The 18,818-nt window shown below is 37.4% G+C and overlaps 1 protein-coding gene across 6 annotated transcripts in view; it reads right to left on the reverse strand.

The window, feature by feature from the left end:
* Positions 1 to 18,519, reverse strand: part of CCDC138 (coiled-coil domain containing 138) — a 36,603-nt gene extending 18,084 nt beyond the window's left edge. The window contains exons 1-12 of one of the 6 annotated variants that reach the window (XM_054075164.1): positions 18,424 to 18,519; positions 15,920 to 15,980; positions 15,143 to 15,281; positions 14,337 to 14,416; positions 14,017 to 14,201; positions 12,883 to 13,041; positions 9,587 to 9,706; positions 8,220 to 8,297; positions 8,030 to 8,140; positions 5,852 to 6,016; positions 5,013 to 5,129; positions 3,704 to 3,896 (exon numbers count right to left, since the gene is read on the reverse strand). In XM_054075164.1, the coding sequence (XP_053931139.1) occupies positions 3,704 to 3,896; positions 5,013 to 5,129; positions 5,852 to 6,016; positions 8,030 to 8,140; positions 8,220 to 8,297; positions 9,587 to 9,706; positions 12,883 to 13,041; positions 14,017 to 14,201; positions 14,337 to 14,416; positions 15,143 to 15,281; positions 15,920 to 15,980; positions 18,424 to 18,459 (1,444 nt within the window). In that variant the 5' untranslated portion in view covers positions 18,460 to 18,519. Of the gene's footprint in view, positions 1 to 3,703; positions 3,897 to 5,012; positions 5,130 to 5,851; positions 6,017 to 8,029; positions 8,141 to 8,219; positions 8,298 to 9,586; positions 9,707 to 12,882; positions 13,042 to 14,016; positions 14,202 to 14,336; positions 14,417 to 15,142; positions 15,282 to 15,919; positions 16,092 to 18,423 lie in introns of those variants that run through there. The other 5 variants (XM_054075136.1, XM_054075126.1, XM_054075155.1 and 2 more) reach the window with 5 other exon arrangements.
* Between the last annotated feature and the right edge of the window lie 299 nt (positions 18,520 to 18,818).

Genomic DNA, 18,818 nt, shown 5'->3' on the forward strand with positions numbered 1-18,818 from the left:
GCAGTAAAAAGCATCCACTAAGAAGCTAAACTGATTCGTTCTAATCAACAGTGTTCATCTGCTTAGGGTAAGAAAGTATCTGCAATAACTATTTCTCATATTGTAATTCTTTTTGCATAATTTTTATCAAACATTTAATTGAGACTCACATTTCTAGAAGAGTAATTAACATGCTTCACCAAAATATCTTGACTGAAATAGTTCCCTCCATCAACTGAAATGCTCTATTTGTTCATTAATGATGTAGGGTGGTCTTCCACCATGTTTAAAACCTGTGTTTACTGTGAATACTCAGAACACAAACACTGCACAGGTCAGTTAAGCATAAATACATACTAATCTGCTTAACAATCCAATCAGAAGGATGACTTCCATGAACAAGAACACTGTTCCTTATCTATGGATTCAAAATCTTTGGCATCCCTAATTAGTATCAGCCAGGGTGACAGCAATTCCAGCAATTTTGTGATGTCCTTGCTATCTAGGAAATGGCCCAAAATTCATAGCATATTACATGCAAGAGACTAAAAAAAAAAAATCAGATGTCAAACCAGGTATCTGCTTCTGACATCTGTCATGATTTTTCAAGATTACTTTGAAAATTAACATTGCTGTAACCTGTCTCTATCTCTTCACGTTACTAGCATAGGGTATGGCAAAGATATTTTTAAAGACAAACCATTCTGAGAACAAAGTTAGCAAAAACAAAATCATGGAATGATTTAGGTTGGAATCTAGTGCAATCTTCCTGCCCTAAGCAGGACCACCTCTGAAGTTAGATTGCTCACAGCCATAACCAAAGTGAACAATTATTTGCTATCAAAATGATCTGAGCCTTTAAAATGTCTTTGAAAAGGGAAAAATAAGTGGTTAGAGTTGGAAAATGGTTATAGATACATTAATTCTTATGCTATCCTTGTAAAACTTTTGCAGAAAATCCCAGTTACACAACAGCACAGTACTCCTAAATTGCTGAAGGTAGGCAGTAATCATCTCTTACACCTGCTCATAACAGTCTATAATTAGTGTTTTCTGCCAGACTTCTATAAAAAAGGATCTTCAACACCTCTTGTTCCCTGCTTCCCTTGAAAAAAGGCTTCATAACTGAAGGCAGCAATTAACAAATCGGCTCAGAGAAGAGTTACTGTATTCTTTGAGATACATTTGCCACATTTTTTTCTCACCCTGTCCAGACAGATTCTGATTCTTGTTGACTCATAGCGTCTACTTTGAAATCTTTACTTTCTCCCTCTCCCATGAAGCAGAGAAGACCCTTCTTCCTTTCCTTAGGGCTACAAAGACGACTGGAGGGCTGGAGCACCTCCCATATGAGGACAGGCTGAGAGAGTTGGGGTTGTTCAGCCTGTAGAAGAGAAGGCTCAGAGGACACCTTAGAGCAACCTTCCATTGCCTGAAGGGGGCTACAAGAAAGCTGGGGAGGGACTTTTTACAAAGGCTTGTGGTGATGGGACAAGGGCCAATGGCTATAAACTGGGGAGGGGCAGGTTTAGAGTAGACATAAGGAGGAATTTCTTCACAATGAGGGTGGTGAGGCACTGGCACAGGTTGCCCAAGGAAGTTGTGGATGCTCCACCCTGGAGGTGTTCAAGGCCAGATTGGATGGGGCTTGGGCAGCCTGATGTAGTGGAAGGATTCCCTGCCCATGGCAGGGGGGTTGGAACTAGGTGATCTTTAAGGTCACTTTCAACCCAAAGTATTCTATGATTCTATGATTCTCCTTCTTTGCCAACACAAAATGATATGGAATTTAAGTAGAGAATCCTACTTTACACTACTATTATACACCTCTCCTAGTGTAAAAGGGTGGGAGGATCCTGGGAACAAAGTGGAAATAGAAAAGAATCTCACAGTGAAAGGAGAGTCACTCACCCTGTGATTACCCCCTACACAATGCCCAGATTCTTTTTGGTCTGAAAAAGATGTAGCTGTTTCAGATACAATAACTCCCCCTAAGAGGCATTGAAGGCTGTCTGGACTATATTGTTTAAGAGAATATTTGAATTTTCCTCCTTTTCCTTCCCCCCAAAGAAATAAATACACCAAAAAAATAAGCTTTTATATAGTTAGAAACTCAACTTGATAATAAGTGACAATTATACTGTATTTAGGATTTGGAGGGGACCTATCAGCTCTGCTGCTTTTATACTGATGGACTTCTTTTGAACAGGTGAACAAAATTACTTCATAGCAATCACTGAAGCCATTATTGAATTAAAGCAATTAATAAAAGCTAATAAAAGAAGTCAAAATAATACATTCTTGTGGATTACTCATCAAATCTACAGATTTACAAAGTAGGGACAAGCATCATTCAGATTACATACCACTACTGAAGTTTTCAAAAAAGTCATATATAAATTGGAAATAGGTAAGAATTTGTTTAAATTACCAAAGTAAACTGTAAGTTAATTTCAAAATATCTCTATGAATCAGACGGATTCACCAACCTCTATGTTAACAGGATAAGGAGGAAATGCATTAAAAATCTGAGTTTGTGCCTCTACTCATAGTGTGATTGACACTAAGAGCTCACAAGAAGAGCTCATTTGTGTCATCACTTTAAAAAAAAATACTTTGATCTTTTCGGATCACACCTGTTTTCAAAGAAGACCCCACTGAGATTTGCCACCACATCTTGAAAACTGCACAAGTGCAGTAACCTGTCATGATCTGAAGCAGACGTCACTGCTTTGAGAGCTGTGTTATCTCCTGACATGACCTTGCTTGCTTTTGCCTTGTTAACAAAGTACATTGCTATATTACATCGATGGAGGAATTTTGGAATATTTGGATAAAGAGGCCATTTTTTCATGCTAGACAGGTAGCTTTGAAGTCATGAAGAACATTTTAAAGTGAACAGAATATGGTGCCTTTGTGAGTGAGTGTTTTTAACAGTGAAATCTAATGGACAATCATATCAAGAACTGAAAATTTCAGAGAGTAGCCTTTTTCAATGCCGATCATGTTTTACGGTAGCCATTTGCAGTGCCAGACTTGGTGATAGAAGAAGAGGGGAGCAGCAGAGGCCTAAGGGCTACAGTATGAACTATATGCTAAATTTAGTCCAAGGGACAAGGCAATTTCAGGACATGTATCACAATTCAATTTAACAATCCACAACACAAGTGGCTTTCTCTATGTGACTACCAATACGTCATAAGTATCTATGAACATCAGATTTATCTATAAAGACAAATGCAGCAAACTATGCCAGGAAATAAACTGCAGCTGATCAGCCTTTCAGGGGATCGGTAAACAACCTAATAGCTTAAACAGGGCAGTGAAATTCTAGAACCATGCACAATCTGCTACTTGTTTCAGTTTATAAAAGAGAAACTAGCTGTGCCATTATACGCAGTAAAGATCTTGGCAATCTAATCACTGCTGTAGTGACAATTTGACAGAATTACCAACACCTCTTTCTCCTTTTTCAGAAATGTTTACTTGTCTGACAAGAACTCATCAAATTAAAAGAAACACATAAATACCAACAAGAAATGAATAATAGCAAGATTCATATTTATTTATAATATATTTTGTTTCACAAGGTAGTAAAACTCAAATAAAACCACTTTTCACTAATAAAGTGTAATAGACACTACAGTATCATGGAAAAGCTTCTTCTACGGGCACACGACTGAAATAAATAAATATTTAAAAAAAAAAAATCAGCAGAACTTACCTTGTGTCACTGTTTTAAGCACGATTAAAGTTGACAGAAACCTCAAAGGCATACAGGAGCTCTTAAAGAAGGCTGCCGATTTTGATTTACTCTGTGTAGACTGTTCAGAAGGACTATGTGGGTTTCCCTTACTTACTATGCCTTTGAAAATATCTTCACCCAGTCTCCTCATTGTTGAGGTCATTATTGCATGCTGTTTCAAGTAATGTACAGTTAGCATAAACATTAAACCCCTGTATATTATGTAGAGATTCATATGTTCCCCTAGCAATTAAATACTAAATAGCAAATGGTTTGCCCATCTATTAGAAAATAATCTGTATAGGAGATGCTACTTTGTGTTCTAAAAGCAGTTAAACAATATTATCACAGCAGCTTATCAACACATACTTCACAAGGAGATTAGTCAGTGAGAGCCCCTAATATGCTGACATTATGTACGCTGCCTCTGGTTCTAGAACAAGCTTAGCTTCATTTAACTCTATTTAGTAAGGATACCTGACCTTATATCCTACAAAAGCATCTATAGAATTAAGGTCTAAACGTGAATCTTAAGAGCCCTGTGCAGGTAAGATCTATTAGACTTTTCATCACAAACTATACAGAAATAGTACTTCAGAATCAAGCTTCACACTACATTCATTTAAAATATAGTTTCTTATTAAAACTAAAACCAACAGCTTTCTATTCTACCAAATTTAAAATCAAGATATTTATAAAACTGCCTATCTTTTCGTTTAGCAAAAGCATTATTGACAGCAGCGTGCACTATACTGAGTCTTTACAGTATGGCTAGTGCCTTTTTCTTTATTTTACTGCTAAATATTTCATTGTAGCAGTCTAGTCAAAGGGAATAAGGAATATCTTGTAGTTAGGCACTAAGAAAAGAACAGAAAAATCAAAACTCCTTCGCTGCTTTGCCGCTCACTTCCAGCAATTTCAACAAATCTCATGCATAAAATGAACCTAAAAATATTGCCTTTTCTAGTGCAAAAGTTTTGTAAATATATATGTAAAAATATAATTCCTGAGGTGCTTGAGACACCACAACAGAGATCACATACTTGTGAAGACTACGCTTAAATATACAATGCAAAATCTAACATTAGCTTGAAAAAAAATTTTTCATTTGCCATGTATCTGAGGTAAATACTATGAATTTATGATTTGCAAAGACAGCAGAGTTTCTTTCCTACATACTAGAAGAAAACATTCACTTTTCCTACGTATTTAAAACACAAAATGCATTAATATTATCTGGGAATTTAGTTTTCTAAAAAACATACTGCAAGAAGATTATTTGTTTTACCTGAACACCAGTGTCCAGCTGTCTTATAGACCAGTAAATAAATTTAATCACAGGCATGTGTAGTTTAGGATTCACAAATGGCATCCACTGGAGTTGCTCAGCGGCCATAGGCAAAAGCTGTACAAATATACAAAAGTAAAATTACATGCAGTATATGAAACTACTGTATAAGCTAATCATAAGTGAAAACCAAACAAAACTCCAACTCTTTCTTGGAGTTTAACAGATTACATATGTAAATCCTCGCTGAGCAGAGCCAGTACAGGTAACAGATTCATATGCATACAACAATCTCGAATTTTACAGATATTTACATGCATAAGAAGAGATACATCACGTGAGCTCAATCACAGTAAATCCAATCTCAATGTCTATAAATCTTTAATATAATGAACAAAAACTGAAAAAGGAAATTTTCTGAACACCTCACTGATTTCCAGACCTTGGTATCACCAGAAGGAAAACAAAAATATCAAAGCACAGTATCACCTTCTATCAGTCATAAATCAAAACTTTTAATATCTAACATAGACATCAAAATATTTGAATTTAGACACATTTCATCTCCTTAGAAGAAAAGGAATTATGTAAAATGTTACATATAAATCACAAGACAAATAATCAACTGACACCTCTCAAGCTGAGACTGAGCACCACACTTCTTATTATTCTAACTCGCTGCCAGAGTTAACACTGACTTATTAACAGTGATATTCTTTTAATTACTGTATCCAAAGCACATATAAAACAGCCTGATCTGTTATATCCTCCAAATCATTTAAAAAACCCCATAAATCCTAAAACATATTAACAAAAGCAAACAATCCAAATTCCTTTACCTTCATACACCTTTCCTGGGTGCAGGGCTTTTTTGTGGTCTGAGCAACTGTAAATTTACGACTGCCCTCTCTTTCTTCTTGTATTTTTATTTTGCTAAGGTGCTGGTCTGAGATCCAGTCCATGAGAAAAGTTAAGAGCTCATAAACTTGTGAATTCAGTGGTAGCTGTAATACATCCACAACATCAAATATTTCAGCTTTCAAGTTAATGTTTTTTCTAAGCCAAAACAGTAACAGACAGTAACAGACAAACATATGACAGTACATTAGTTAGGAAATATTACACATAATTAAAAGGATAGTTAGTATAACCCTGATAAAATCTGGGAGGTCAATTACTGTATTGGGAGCCTGTGGAAAATGCTATATTTGAGGAAATAGTGATTTTGAACAGCTCATGTCCATTTTGTTGGGCCTTGTACCTGAGATCTGAGAAGCCTCTATGTTACTAATATAGTCTATAACTTATTATCTCTGGGAAAGGTAAACTGTATGTGGATCGAGGGGTGGAAGGAGGCTATCTGATCCAGAGGTCCCTCTATATTGAGGAGTCAGAGATCTGCATCAGCATCAACCTGAGAAGATGCAGCCTGTGCCGTGCCGCACAGTTTATCCTGTGCTTGGCTGCAGGATAAACTCAGCCAGCTCACTGTAACAGGAGCCTGCGGGCAGTTGGTACTGGTTATCACAACCTTCTGGCTGGCCTTGCCTTTGTCTAAAGGGGCAACAAGAAGTTTTCCTGTGAATGTCCTTCATGATTAGAGTTGTTGTCTTATTAAAACAGTTATTTCATTAAGTCATTTGTTGTCAAGACATTCTTGGAGAGATCCAGAAAGAATGCTGCATTTCTGGATATTCTCTGTCTCTCACACCTCACTCCTGTCCCCACTGGAAAACAAGTACTATTTGTGATGGTTTCTGGGTGTGAAGAAATACACACAATTTATTCTGTACATAGACAAATCATTATAAAAGGCCTGGGAAAAGATTCTCATATACAGAATCACACCATTTTATAGTTCTGGCCAAATGAATCACAGGAGAAAGCAAATCTTTAATGGCCTTTGCATGTGGAAATTCTCATTTCCATGCACTAGACTTCCTTAGGTTTATTTCATACAATCCAATGTTGACTGGGTAACTAGCACTCTTAGAAAAAGTATAAAGACTTCATTAAATTGTCATACTGTCCCTGTACCACACTGCAATGAAAAATATCCACAGGTACCTGAAAACAGGCTGTATGAAAAGTTCTCTAAAGACTTCAAAAGATTTCTCATATCTACCTTTAGATAACTGTTTTCCATTTTATTCGGAACTATAACTACTGATACTGTTTATATTTCACTTGCAATTAAAATACACTAAAACGTGTGTAAACAGAGAAATATGTTGGCTATTTATAGACAGCACAGTTTTAAAGCACCTGATGTAGATTAATTAAGTAGGATGGCGTGAATATCTCTTTCCCATCTGACAGTTTAGCCTCTAGCTGGAGAAAATCATTACCAGCTGGGAGATGCTGGCAGAGTACTACTAGAGGACCTACTACTAAATAAAACAACGTGGAGACTGAAAACATTTCATTTAAGTGATCTAAGAAGATATTTTAAGGAAAACAAAGTGATGATTTTTTAACTGTGTATGAATGTTGCATTTAGTCTCTTTCCCTCATTAAAGACTGTTTCTCAAAAAGTAACAGTGGTACAGTCACCTCCAGTTTAAAAAATTAATATTCTTTATTTGATCCCTTTGACTGACTACTTTTTAAGCTGGTGTTATTCATAAGAACAGTACTGTATGTTATTCATAAGTATTGTAACAGTAATCAGAATGAGTTTAAGATTTGCTCTGACACAGCAAAAGAAACCAGTAAGAGTGTCAGCAGGTCATAATTTTATTTAACAGATGAAAAATGACATGACAGAAAGAGGAAAACATACCATATAAATACACTGTGCATAGACAGTATGAAATCCAACATTTTTAGCAATGAGCTTAATGCTTTGTTAACTGCCTGGTTTCCTCCAGTAAAATCTGTAACTTATCTTACTGTTAATAATTCACTCATAAAATATAGACGGTTGGCAGTTGCATCCTCTACTTTCTAGCAGATACACAGACTGTTCCACTGTCTAATATCTTTAGAATTAACCTTTCATTTAGCCCAATTCTTACCTTAGCAATTTTTGATGTTACTGTTGCTTTTTCCTGCTTGACAGGTTTACTTTGTTGCACAACTTGACATACATCCTTAGACTTCCTTACGATTAAAAATTCATGCTTCCTCTATAACAAAATGTAACAATGAATTATATTTCACTTGTTACCTATAAAGGAGACAGGTATATGTAAGAACAAACCTTACTTGTAGGTTCTCTAAACGAGCTTGTACTTTTCTTGCTTGACCTTCCAACTTCTTGTTCAGCTCAGTCACATCATTTAACTGAAAGAATTAGGAAATATTTAAGTGTCTGGATAACATTAGGAAATATTTAAGTATTAATTCAAAACTCACTTCTTTACTTAATTATCACACTGAAATAATTTGATGCGGCTGTTGAGCAGTTAAATTAAGTTCTTTTTTTTTTTTTTCTTCTGAGTATGTAAACTGATAGAAACAAAATCATTACCTACCTACTTAACAAATCACAGAATCACAGACTGGTTGAGGTTGGCTGGCACCTCTGAAGGTCACCTGGTCCAACCCCTAGCTAAAGCTGGGCCACCGAGAGCCAAATGCTCAGATCACGTCCAGATAGCTTTTGAATAGCTCCAGTGTGGGAGACTCCACTACCTCTCTGGGCAACCAGGTCCAGAATAAATAAGTCAGCAGTAGCACTTCGTTGACCTGCAGCCCAGCCTTTCAGTTTGCAGAGGAAGAATAAGCTCCACAATGCCTTTGTAGATATACAGGCACTACAAATTTGATTACTTCCATGAAGCAGTGACATACAAATGGAGTGCTTGTGCCAAGAGTGGTCCAATAGTCTTGTTAATGGGGAAAAGTGAAAGTTTTCTTCTCTGCAGAATGAAATAGTTAAGAACTACGCTATAAAAACAGTTGGCTCTGTGAGAAAAGATGAGGGAAACTGTAACTTCAATATAAGAAACATGCTCTATGCATACAGCAATCAACAGAATGATTTTCCCAAAGCCCTCAGTTTGCGCAGAGATACAAAGATTTTATAGTGAGGGGAAATAAAAAGGTTGCACCAGCACTATCGACATTCTAGGAGTTAGGTCTGACTTCTCTAAAGAGAAAGAACGAGGCTCTGATGCAGATTTTTACTGCAATTAGACTATCAGAATTGTAATTAATGCAGTGAAAAAAACCAAAGATCAAATGGTTTAGATAGCAATTTATGTGTCAGCATTTTAGGTCAGACTTAACTGTCAGGTGAGATGAAAACTCATACTCTGTATTGCTATGAACCACTGTCTCAGTTTAAGAATTAACTTAATTAACTTCTGTAAAAATAATTGAAAATACTGAGCTAATATGAAGTTAGAAATACATATTCTACTTTTTATTTAATAGGGTCAGCACAGCAATTCAGCACAGGGTGGATTCTGTTATGCTATAAAATACTTTCTCTCCATCCACTCTCATTTTGCTTCAGAGGAAATTAATTTGTCCTCCCTTGCAATTAGCTGTTGCTAGTGGGTCAGAGGAATAAGTCCAACACTTCTTATACGATAAAAGATCAGACAACAGGAAATATGTACTTTTACCTGTTTTCTTAAAGAGTCATTCATTTCCTTCAAGGTGTCAAACGACAACTTCAGCCTTCTATTTTCTTTCGTTATTTCTCTCAAGGCTTCTGTCAGCTGTTTAACTTCTGCCTCGTGTTGCTATAGAAACATCAGATTTAAAAACACGATTTGCAGGAGACCATTTTAGAAACAATCCTAAGGTAAGTTCCATTTTAGTGTTAAAATAATAGGACAAACTTTCAAAGATGAAGTTTGTAATTCTGCATGGCCAAATTAGCACGTTCAACCAACAAAGAGAAAAACAACATGCACGCCACATATTAAAAAGGATCTTTGAAGAAGCTGAATGCAACGTACACAGTCAATTGCTCTTAATTCTTTCCAGATTCTACCCAAAACAGGTTATTATATCAATATGTACATTTCTCAGACAAGTCAAATGTGGGACAGGGTCATGAACTAAAACCAATGACAAAGCTTTTATTTACAGCTTATTCTTCCATACAATTTTTAAAAATTGTGATTCTGTTTTGCAGCAGCTTTTGAGGTTTCAACTAGTTTTTCTGGCTTTGCCCACTCTGAATCATGTGGAGTAAGAAAGCAATCCTAAGTCTGTTAGGCTAGCACTCTGGTTTACATCACAAGCATTTGAATTGCTAACAATCTGCATATCCACTGCTATTCTTCTCATTCCCCTGAATCTTATTTTATTTTATCTTATTTAACTTCTCTGTACACTACTGCATCCGGTTTACCTCAGATTTGATAAAACAGTAAAGTTTTATTTCACTGAAAATATTCCAGCTATATATACTTACTATCTTTTATTTGTCCCCTTCCATGAATTCACTACTCTTTACTCATTCATCCACTCATTCTCTACTTCTCCACTTACAGCAATATCCTCTCTTCCTACACGTGTAAATAACAAAAATAAAGCATAGTAGAAGTTTAAAGAAAGCAAGCCCAAAGAGTTGTTTCTCTGTTATGGGTCCCTTCCATCTTAAGATATTCTATGATTCTGTATTTCTGCTTGGAAGCACAGTACCTTCCATCCCAGCTATACAGAAAAAACATCTACAATTCCTTTTTTCTCAACTGCCGCTCTTCCTCAGCCAACAGGATCGAAACAGCCGTGGACGGTAGTCTAAAATACTACTCACACTTAGCTAAGATGACATGAAATGACAGATCCCCTTTTCATACCAATAAACATGCAGATCCTGCCAACGTACAATGAAGCGCACCTTATCACATCACATGGAATGTTTCACTTCCATTTTCTACATAAACAGTTAAGAGTTTTACGTAAAGTTCAATAGTTGCTCTAGGAAGAGTTGGGAGAGAATTACTAATCTGAAAGCTAAGTAGAACCAAATCAGCTGTTAAACTATAGGGTTGCAGGTGACACCAGCTGTCTAAGCCATCCGCTTACATAAGCAAATCAGGCAATGTCCATATTATAATCAGCTATTTTATTTCACTCCTGCCAGATGTTTGCCTAGTCTGTTGTCAAGTCCTCTAATACTGGAAACACTGCAGTCTCACCAACCTACCTGTCCCTACGCTTAATTAACTTTGTTTAGATCCAGTTTTTCCTAATATTTAAAATAATTTTGCCTTACTACTACTATTTCTCCTGTAACAGACATGAAAAAAATATTAGTTTTTTCCTCTGTGTTGCAGCCTTTTATGTGGCTGAAGTTTGGCACATATACCCTCAGCTTATCCTGCGTGTTGAACCCATACATCTGCTCATCCTCTATTTCTTCAGCTGATATTTTTATTCAAGTGCAATACTGTACACTCACACCTCCTAAACAGTATAATGGCTTTTTTCAGACCTACCATAGCTTCAGTTTGTCAAGATCAATTTTAATCCTAATGTTCTTATTTCAGGATGCTTGAAATTCCCCCTCACTTGCTATTTTCTTCAAATTTAATAAATATGCTCTCTCTCACCACCAAACTTTGTATTGAAAATACTGAATAACACTGGAATGAAAAGATATTCCAAAATCGACTGTGTACATGCCTTCATTTTTACTGTGAACTACTGTCTCACTACAGGTTTACACCAATTGCATTGTGTCTATGTTATACTTTCTGAATCCGTTTATGAAAATCCCATGCAAACCTGTATTAAAAAAACCCTCTAATTAAGTCCAGACATATATATAATAACTACTCCTCTATTAGCAGTGCCCATTACCTTGATGGAGTGGAAAGGAGACCAATTTGACAATTTATGATTAACATACAGTAGTAGCTATTTATTGCATTGTTTTCTGCACTGTTCTTCCTGTGGTTTGTTCCTAGCTCATTTCAGGATTGATTGATTGATTTTGAGAACTGGCATTAAGCTGATGGTTGTACAACTCTTTCCCTTTAGAAAAAAAAGGCACCACATTTTTTCAGTCTTCCAATGCTCCATTTGACCTCCACAAATTTTCACAGATAATCAGTAACTTTCCCTGGGTTTTCATCAGCCAGTTCTCTGGCTGGTATAAACAGTCTTAAAGCCAAGAAGACTTGAAACATCTAAAAAATTAACATCTTTACTTATTCCTGCACTATTCAAAAGTTGAGGTCCTGCTCCCCTGACACCCTTTTCCCCTTTCTAACATGCAGTTTACCCTTCCCTGACAGCTTCTGGGAAAGGTTTATCTGCACACTTCAAAGAAATTTAATTTCTCAGCTTATGTTTTTCATACCAAGTACACAAATTTAAGGATTCCTCTTGGTGATTTTTTGGATAAAAATCAAAACTATTCACAAGATCTAAATTCAATAACAAACACACAAACAAGAACAGTGTTGTTAAACATATTTTGCCATTGCTGAAACCATACCATTCCATTTTCTTCCACATACCCAAATTAGGTTGATCTTTTGTTTCTTTGACCTTTTTAGGTGTTTTCCTGCTAATACTCTCAGCCACAGTTATGTTATATGAAGTCATTGTGTCTTAAAACCTTTCCAAGGAAACCTACTTCAGCTACAGCTAATGCAAAGATACCCATTTGGGTTACATACAATTACAGATAAGACAATTTTTTCTCTAATAGTGGTCATACAGCTTTTGCTATTTTAGAAACTAGTTATCTTTCTTTTCTAAATTGTAACTAGATGTACTGTTCTGAAACAAGCCATACAAAGACCTATCAACATTGTTTGGTATTTCATTTGGCTATTTCAAGCATTTTAAAGAAATATGCATTTTATTATCCAGCAAGCACATGATGACTTAAGATAACCACAAACAAGTTAAATGGCATGTGGAGCAATAAAAATCATTAAGTATATTACTACACCTCTTTTAAAATTCCAAATTTTGTGTGAACTTCTTCTTCAACACTTCTTATTTTAGCCAAAGCTGCTTCATGTCTAAAAAGCAATGCCTCTCGCTCTATTAGAAAACGCTCTCGTTTCTGGAGTTGCAGAGCATACTCCTGCTGTGCTGAACTTTCTCTCTGTATCAAGAATGAAAATGTTGAAACAGCTTTAAAACCCATGAAATTATCTCAATTTATATTACATTTAAATTTTCTCTCCCAGAGATATGCTTAGATTTTTGTAAAATTATACATTGTTGCACAATAGCTTACTAATCAGAAAATCACAATGGACATCTATACTCAGTTTCTGCACACTTTAACCCAAATGACTTTGATGTGCAGCAGGAGGCCTCAACAACTCAAAATACAAAATTTGACTCCATAGGGTTGTTCAAATGTAATCCTAAACTTAGGGTTTTGCTTCCAAAAGTTTTGGATAACAGTATTAACTCTAAGACAAAACAGAACACTAGATTAGTTTATTATTTCTTCAATTAGTGGGAAGCACCCCTGAAAAAGTGGTGAGGACAAAAAGGGATACAAAATCATTTTTGCAAAAGACAGTCCTGGCAGGAAATTTAGCACAAGCATAGCAGCTATTACAGAATAAAATCATACAGGAGGTTCTTCTGTTATTGGCATAGGTCTACTAGGGGGGTGAACTGTTGGGATTTCAAAGCAGCAGAAAAGTAAATATAAGGCAGAATGGAGGGTTTTCACAGGAAGCCATGAAGGCAAGCGCTCTTGAATGCCTAGAGCCAGGAGAATGGTTTCAGATGCTCTTGGGAGAAGCAGTGGTTGCACACGCTTCCCTCCATGCCCACAGTGTGTCACAAAGACAGACCTCTTGGATGCAGCAGCACTGAGCTCAAAATCTCCCAAGCAGAATTTTATCTGTTATACCTACTATGCAAGTCAAAGCACCACTACAAAATCTGTGAAAGAAGTAGACAATGACAGAGTCTTGTATATAATTAATTGTGATTAGCATAAGTAATAGTTCTAGAATATAAGTTAGCTCTGATGTATAAATAATTTCTGAATTCTGTCAAAAGTGAGAATCTTCATAACATTACTCAACAAAATTTTTAAGCTGATTCCAGTTCCTACCTGGAGCTTCTGATGTATGACAGATAATTCATCGTAAATTTGATTGATGTGAGGTGGTATAAAGCCTTTACTACTGCATGCTTGAGCATCAGTTCCACTCATAATTTTCCTTATCAAACCACTGATAATACTTTGGTCACCATTTTCTCGTGCATTTGCAGCCAAATGGGATGGCAAGGTGCTGCCTGTGGAAAGGAAAAAAACATATGACGTTAAAAAATTAGTATTAGATACATAAGTATTAGATACATATTACTAGATATTAGTCTTGGATACTTCACACAGAATTGTAAAAAATATTTAAATTCAGTATTTATTACCTGTTTCAAAGTAATTAATGGCCTTTTCTTCTATTTCTAGACCACTCGAATCACTAAAAGAATCCTGCGCATCATCAAAACTAAAAAAAAATACAAAAAAGCAATAATCTGAAATTACTCAGTCGCTCTCTAACATGGTACATATAGAGAGCTTTGAGAGAAGTCTGTATAAAAAATGTAAACATTGCTTGATGTAAGATTTTTATATTTGACTGATCACAAAGAGCAGAGGGAAATCTTTTGGATTTTAGCCACAACAACTAGTAACGTTGCTGACTTAAAAGTAGTAACAATAACTAGAATTTTCATGCTGTAAGCATGTGTACGCAGCAGGTAAAACCAATACTCTTCTTTCATCGCTAGTAACCAAACCCCAGGAAAGCTGAAAATACAAAACCCCTTTTTAAAATTATGGTTTTATACTTGGTGTAAAGTAGATCTGAAAAGAGATTTCTTGGCCTTTGGAACCAAATTATCCCTAGATTAACTTAAAGCTGTTCATCATTAACTTAAAGCTGAGCTATTTGCTTTCCTCCTAATCGTCTATATAATCTAGTTCGGTTCATATCACCCCTGTATCCCATTAGCAATTCCAACATACAGATTAGATTAGAAAGCAGGCAAGACAATACTTCTCATCAAAACCAGCATTCACATTCTTTCCTAAATCAGCCACAAATAGTTTACTACCTAACAAAAATCTTATAACTTCTGGATCTGTGCAATCAAATTGTATTGTTTAGTCATGTTTTTTCTGGATAATGAGAGATAACAAACGATAAAAGAGAACTGAAAACACCTCTTACCAATCCCAGTCTTGAAAATTTTGCAGAAAACCACCAGAAGATCTGATGCTGTTCTCTCTTCCACTTTCAGTAAATTCCGACTCTGAAGAACATTTGGATAAAGAAACAGTTGTATTTTCCAGTGAGATGTCCATGTGTCCTAGATTATATAAAATAAGAACAATTTTATTTTGCTTTTAGGAAGCTGACATTGAGAAACTGACAAGGGCTTATTAGAAATTCTTATCATGTAGGTTTAAGAACCAAAAAACCCACTGATGCAGCCTGACGAATGCATGAAGAATTATAATAGCTTAAACTATACGAAGAATTATTTAGGTTTCAAACCAGATTTGTCTTTCTGAGGTTTTACAGATTGCCTTCATATACTAATTTTTCTATAAACAAAGTTTGGCAAATACATTGCTTTACACTTCTGTCCATATGCACCAGCAACACGTTTCTCATGAAGCCCAAGAGCATTCTGAATATTAAATGTGTATTTATCTTTAAGTTAAAACCAAATGTACGCATTATGAGGCGGGCTGCTACCAACTACTTCAAGCAGGACTTATCCAAAACAGCCTGGGAACCATTATTCTAAAGCACCCTTTGTGTTCTTTATGTGAATATTAAATTCCCAGGCTGGCTCCCAGATATCACAAACCTCCAAACAAGAACAACTATCTATGTAAAAGGAGAAAATACAAAACTGCTTAAAATAAATTTAAGAACGATACAGTTTTAGTATGTATTTTTCCCTCAAAAAGACATTAAAGAACCATTGTCAGTTATTACCTCTGTACACTAGGGAGCCTCCACTCTTATAGTCAGTTTGTATTGCTTCTGAAAGGCAATCCTACAAGCACAAAAACACTGTAATAAAATCGCAACTTTCATCAAAAGTGTATGTTATAGATGACTTGTTTAAGAGTTACAACGCCTTATGACAGAACTCTTACTACAAGTACAGACTTTGAAAAGAGAAGTGTTTTTTTTCAGTATGTAAATGGCCCTTATACTAATATAAAGACTCAGACATATTTTCCATGGTCTAATAATGAATTATTCATAGTATTATATGTCAAAATATTTGAGAAGCAATAAGACACTACAAAGAGAGTAACATAAAATAAGAGCATAAAAGAAGCATGAGGTAATCAATGGAAACAGCACTATTTACTGCTACATCGAGGCTTTTTATGTTAGTGTTCCGTGTTCTACTTGTTCCTACTGACTTGTAACTACATAAATACATAGAAGAAAAACGAATGACAAGCAAAATCAATTAACTGTACATTAGAAAACTGTACATTCAGGCTCGAAGCAGCTCTCATGATCCTAGATGTGTTTCACTGTATCTCTCTGCTATGCTCTGGATGAAACAATCAGCTGCTGTATTTCTTGTACCCGAATACTGCTTGTTAATGAAATAACAAGCACAAACAAATCTAGCATTTCCTTCCTTGCAAGCTTTATACTTTAAAGCCTCAGTGATAGTTTTTAAAGATAAAGTCTGAAAATTATTTTTCTTTAAAAAACAGTTCTGTAATTAAAAGCAGAATATTCCCCAAGAAAAACACAGCACCTAGAGCACCACAAAATGCTATCAGAGTTGCAAACCCCTCTGGACAAAATAAGGGTAGGTATATCCAGATTTTCGCTGCTAACGAGCTCAAATCTTCACCTCATATTTGGAGCAGTTCCTAATCTTAAAATGGCAAGTCACATTTCCCCAGGAAAAAAATGCCAGTTTCTTTACTCATTTGATGATTCCGAGGACCAACTTAATCTCCCAGTCCAACTACGTGCCTAGCACAAATCCAGCTTTCAATTTCTCCCAGTCTTTGGCTGCTCATGGGTATTTTTACATTTACTTCCTTTGCAGCATGAGTTTGAATACTTAAGGTCTGTTATCCTCTGGGCACACTGGAAGCATCTAACCCATGGAATATAGATGCAAGAAAGCAACTGCAAAAATTTTTATCAGTAAAAAAAAAACAGACTTCAGGCAAAATAGAAGTGAGCACCTAGCCAGCGTGTATTGCTTCTACAAAGCACCAAGGGCCTTTGAAACACCAGGAAGGGAGGAGTGTCTTTGCTGCTGGACTTTTGGGCAGATTAACAGATCAAATCCATAAATACTTATGTCAGCCCAAGCAACAGAAATGGGAATCACAATGCAGTTCCTTCATTCACATTGGTGCAAAGAACCTGGCATTCTCTAGTGTAAAACACTTCTTTACCTCAGCAAGGAAATAATACCAATCATAATTTGTTATCTGGTCTTTGTAGCAGGCTCTTACAAATGATGGGTTTGATTCTCCTCTGGCTGACTAGATACAAAACAGATTGCTGATCCCTGAAAAAAGAGCTTTCCAAGAAACCATGAATACTTCTAACACATTCTAAATAACGGCAGCAGTCCCTGCAGCGAAAGGATATGCAAGAGAAACAATTTTCCCTGTTACACACATCCCGTGCACGCCTACTTCACTGCCTCTAGGACGACTTGTGCATTACTCTGCCCACCTAGCAGCACCAGAAAGTTTTAGGCAAAAGTCCCTGAACAACCCTTCCCTGGAGGTGCCCGAGATCAGGCTGGATGGGCCTTGGGCAGCCTGATCCCATGGGAGGTGTCCCTGCCCATGGCAGGGGCTGGAACTGGATGGGCTTTAAAGTCCCTTGACCCAAACCATTCTATGATTCTAGGAAATGTAGAGCCAAAGCACTCAGGCCGCATCCTGTGTTAGCACACAGTGTTAGAAATTGTCGTTTCCCAGGAGATCATTCAATCATAGAATAGTTGGAGCTGGAAGGGACTTTAAAGATCACCCAGTTCCAGTTGCTCTGCCATGGGCAGGGACACCTTCCACCACACCAGGCTGCCCAAGGCCCCATCCAACCTGGCCTTGGACACCACCAGGGACAGGGCAGCCACAACCTCCCTGGGCAACCTGTGCCAGCGCCTCACCACTCATAGCGAAGAAATTCCTCTTCATGTCTAGTCTAAATCTGCCCCTCTTCAATTTATATCCATTGCCCCTCGTGCTATCACTACAAGCCTTTGTGAACAGTCCCTCCCCAGGTTTTCAGTAGCCCCTTCAGGTACTGGAGGATCACTATAAGATCTCCTCAAAGCCTTCTCTTCTCCAGACTGAACAACCCCAACTCCCAGCCAGTCCTCGTACGGGAGATGCTCCAGCCCTCTGATCATCTCGGTAGCCCTTCTGGATCTCAGGGCCAGGGCGCCGCGGCCCGGTCCCCCCCGCTCCGACCCGACCCGGCCCGGCCCTGCTCACCCCCGCGCGCCCCCGGCCTGGCCCGGCCCCCGCCATGGCGCGCGGCCCCGCCTCGCGCTCGAATAAGCCGCCACGGCCGGAGGGAGGAAGGGGCGGGGCCGGGCGGTGCGTGCGCAGCGGCTGCTCCCGCCCGACGGGGACCGCGCGGGTGGGGGGAGGGCTGGGACCGGAAGTGGTCACAGTTAGGGGGTAATCAGAGAGTCATGGGATGGTTTGGGTTGGAGGCGCCAATTGAATTGAATCAGTTTGATGAGCAACCGTGCCCATCGTCCCCTCTGCTCCCAGGAGCTTCCCAGCAGCATTTCTCAGCTCTGCACCACAGGGTTCGGATCCCCTTCTCCAAGTCAAACCTGATAAAATCATAGAATCATAGAACAGTTTGGGTTGGAAGGGAC

Source organism: Cuculus canorus, chromosome 1 (genome assembly GCF_017976375.1).
Source record: "Cuculus canorus isolate bCucCan1 chromosome 1, bCucCan1.pri, whole genome shotgun sequence".
In the NCBI taxonomy this organism is placed as follows: domain Eukaryota; kingdom Metazoa; phylum Chordata; class Aves; order Cuculiformes; family Cuculidae; genus Cuculus; species Cuculus canorus.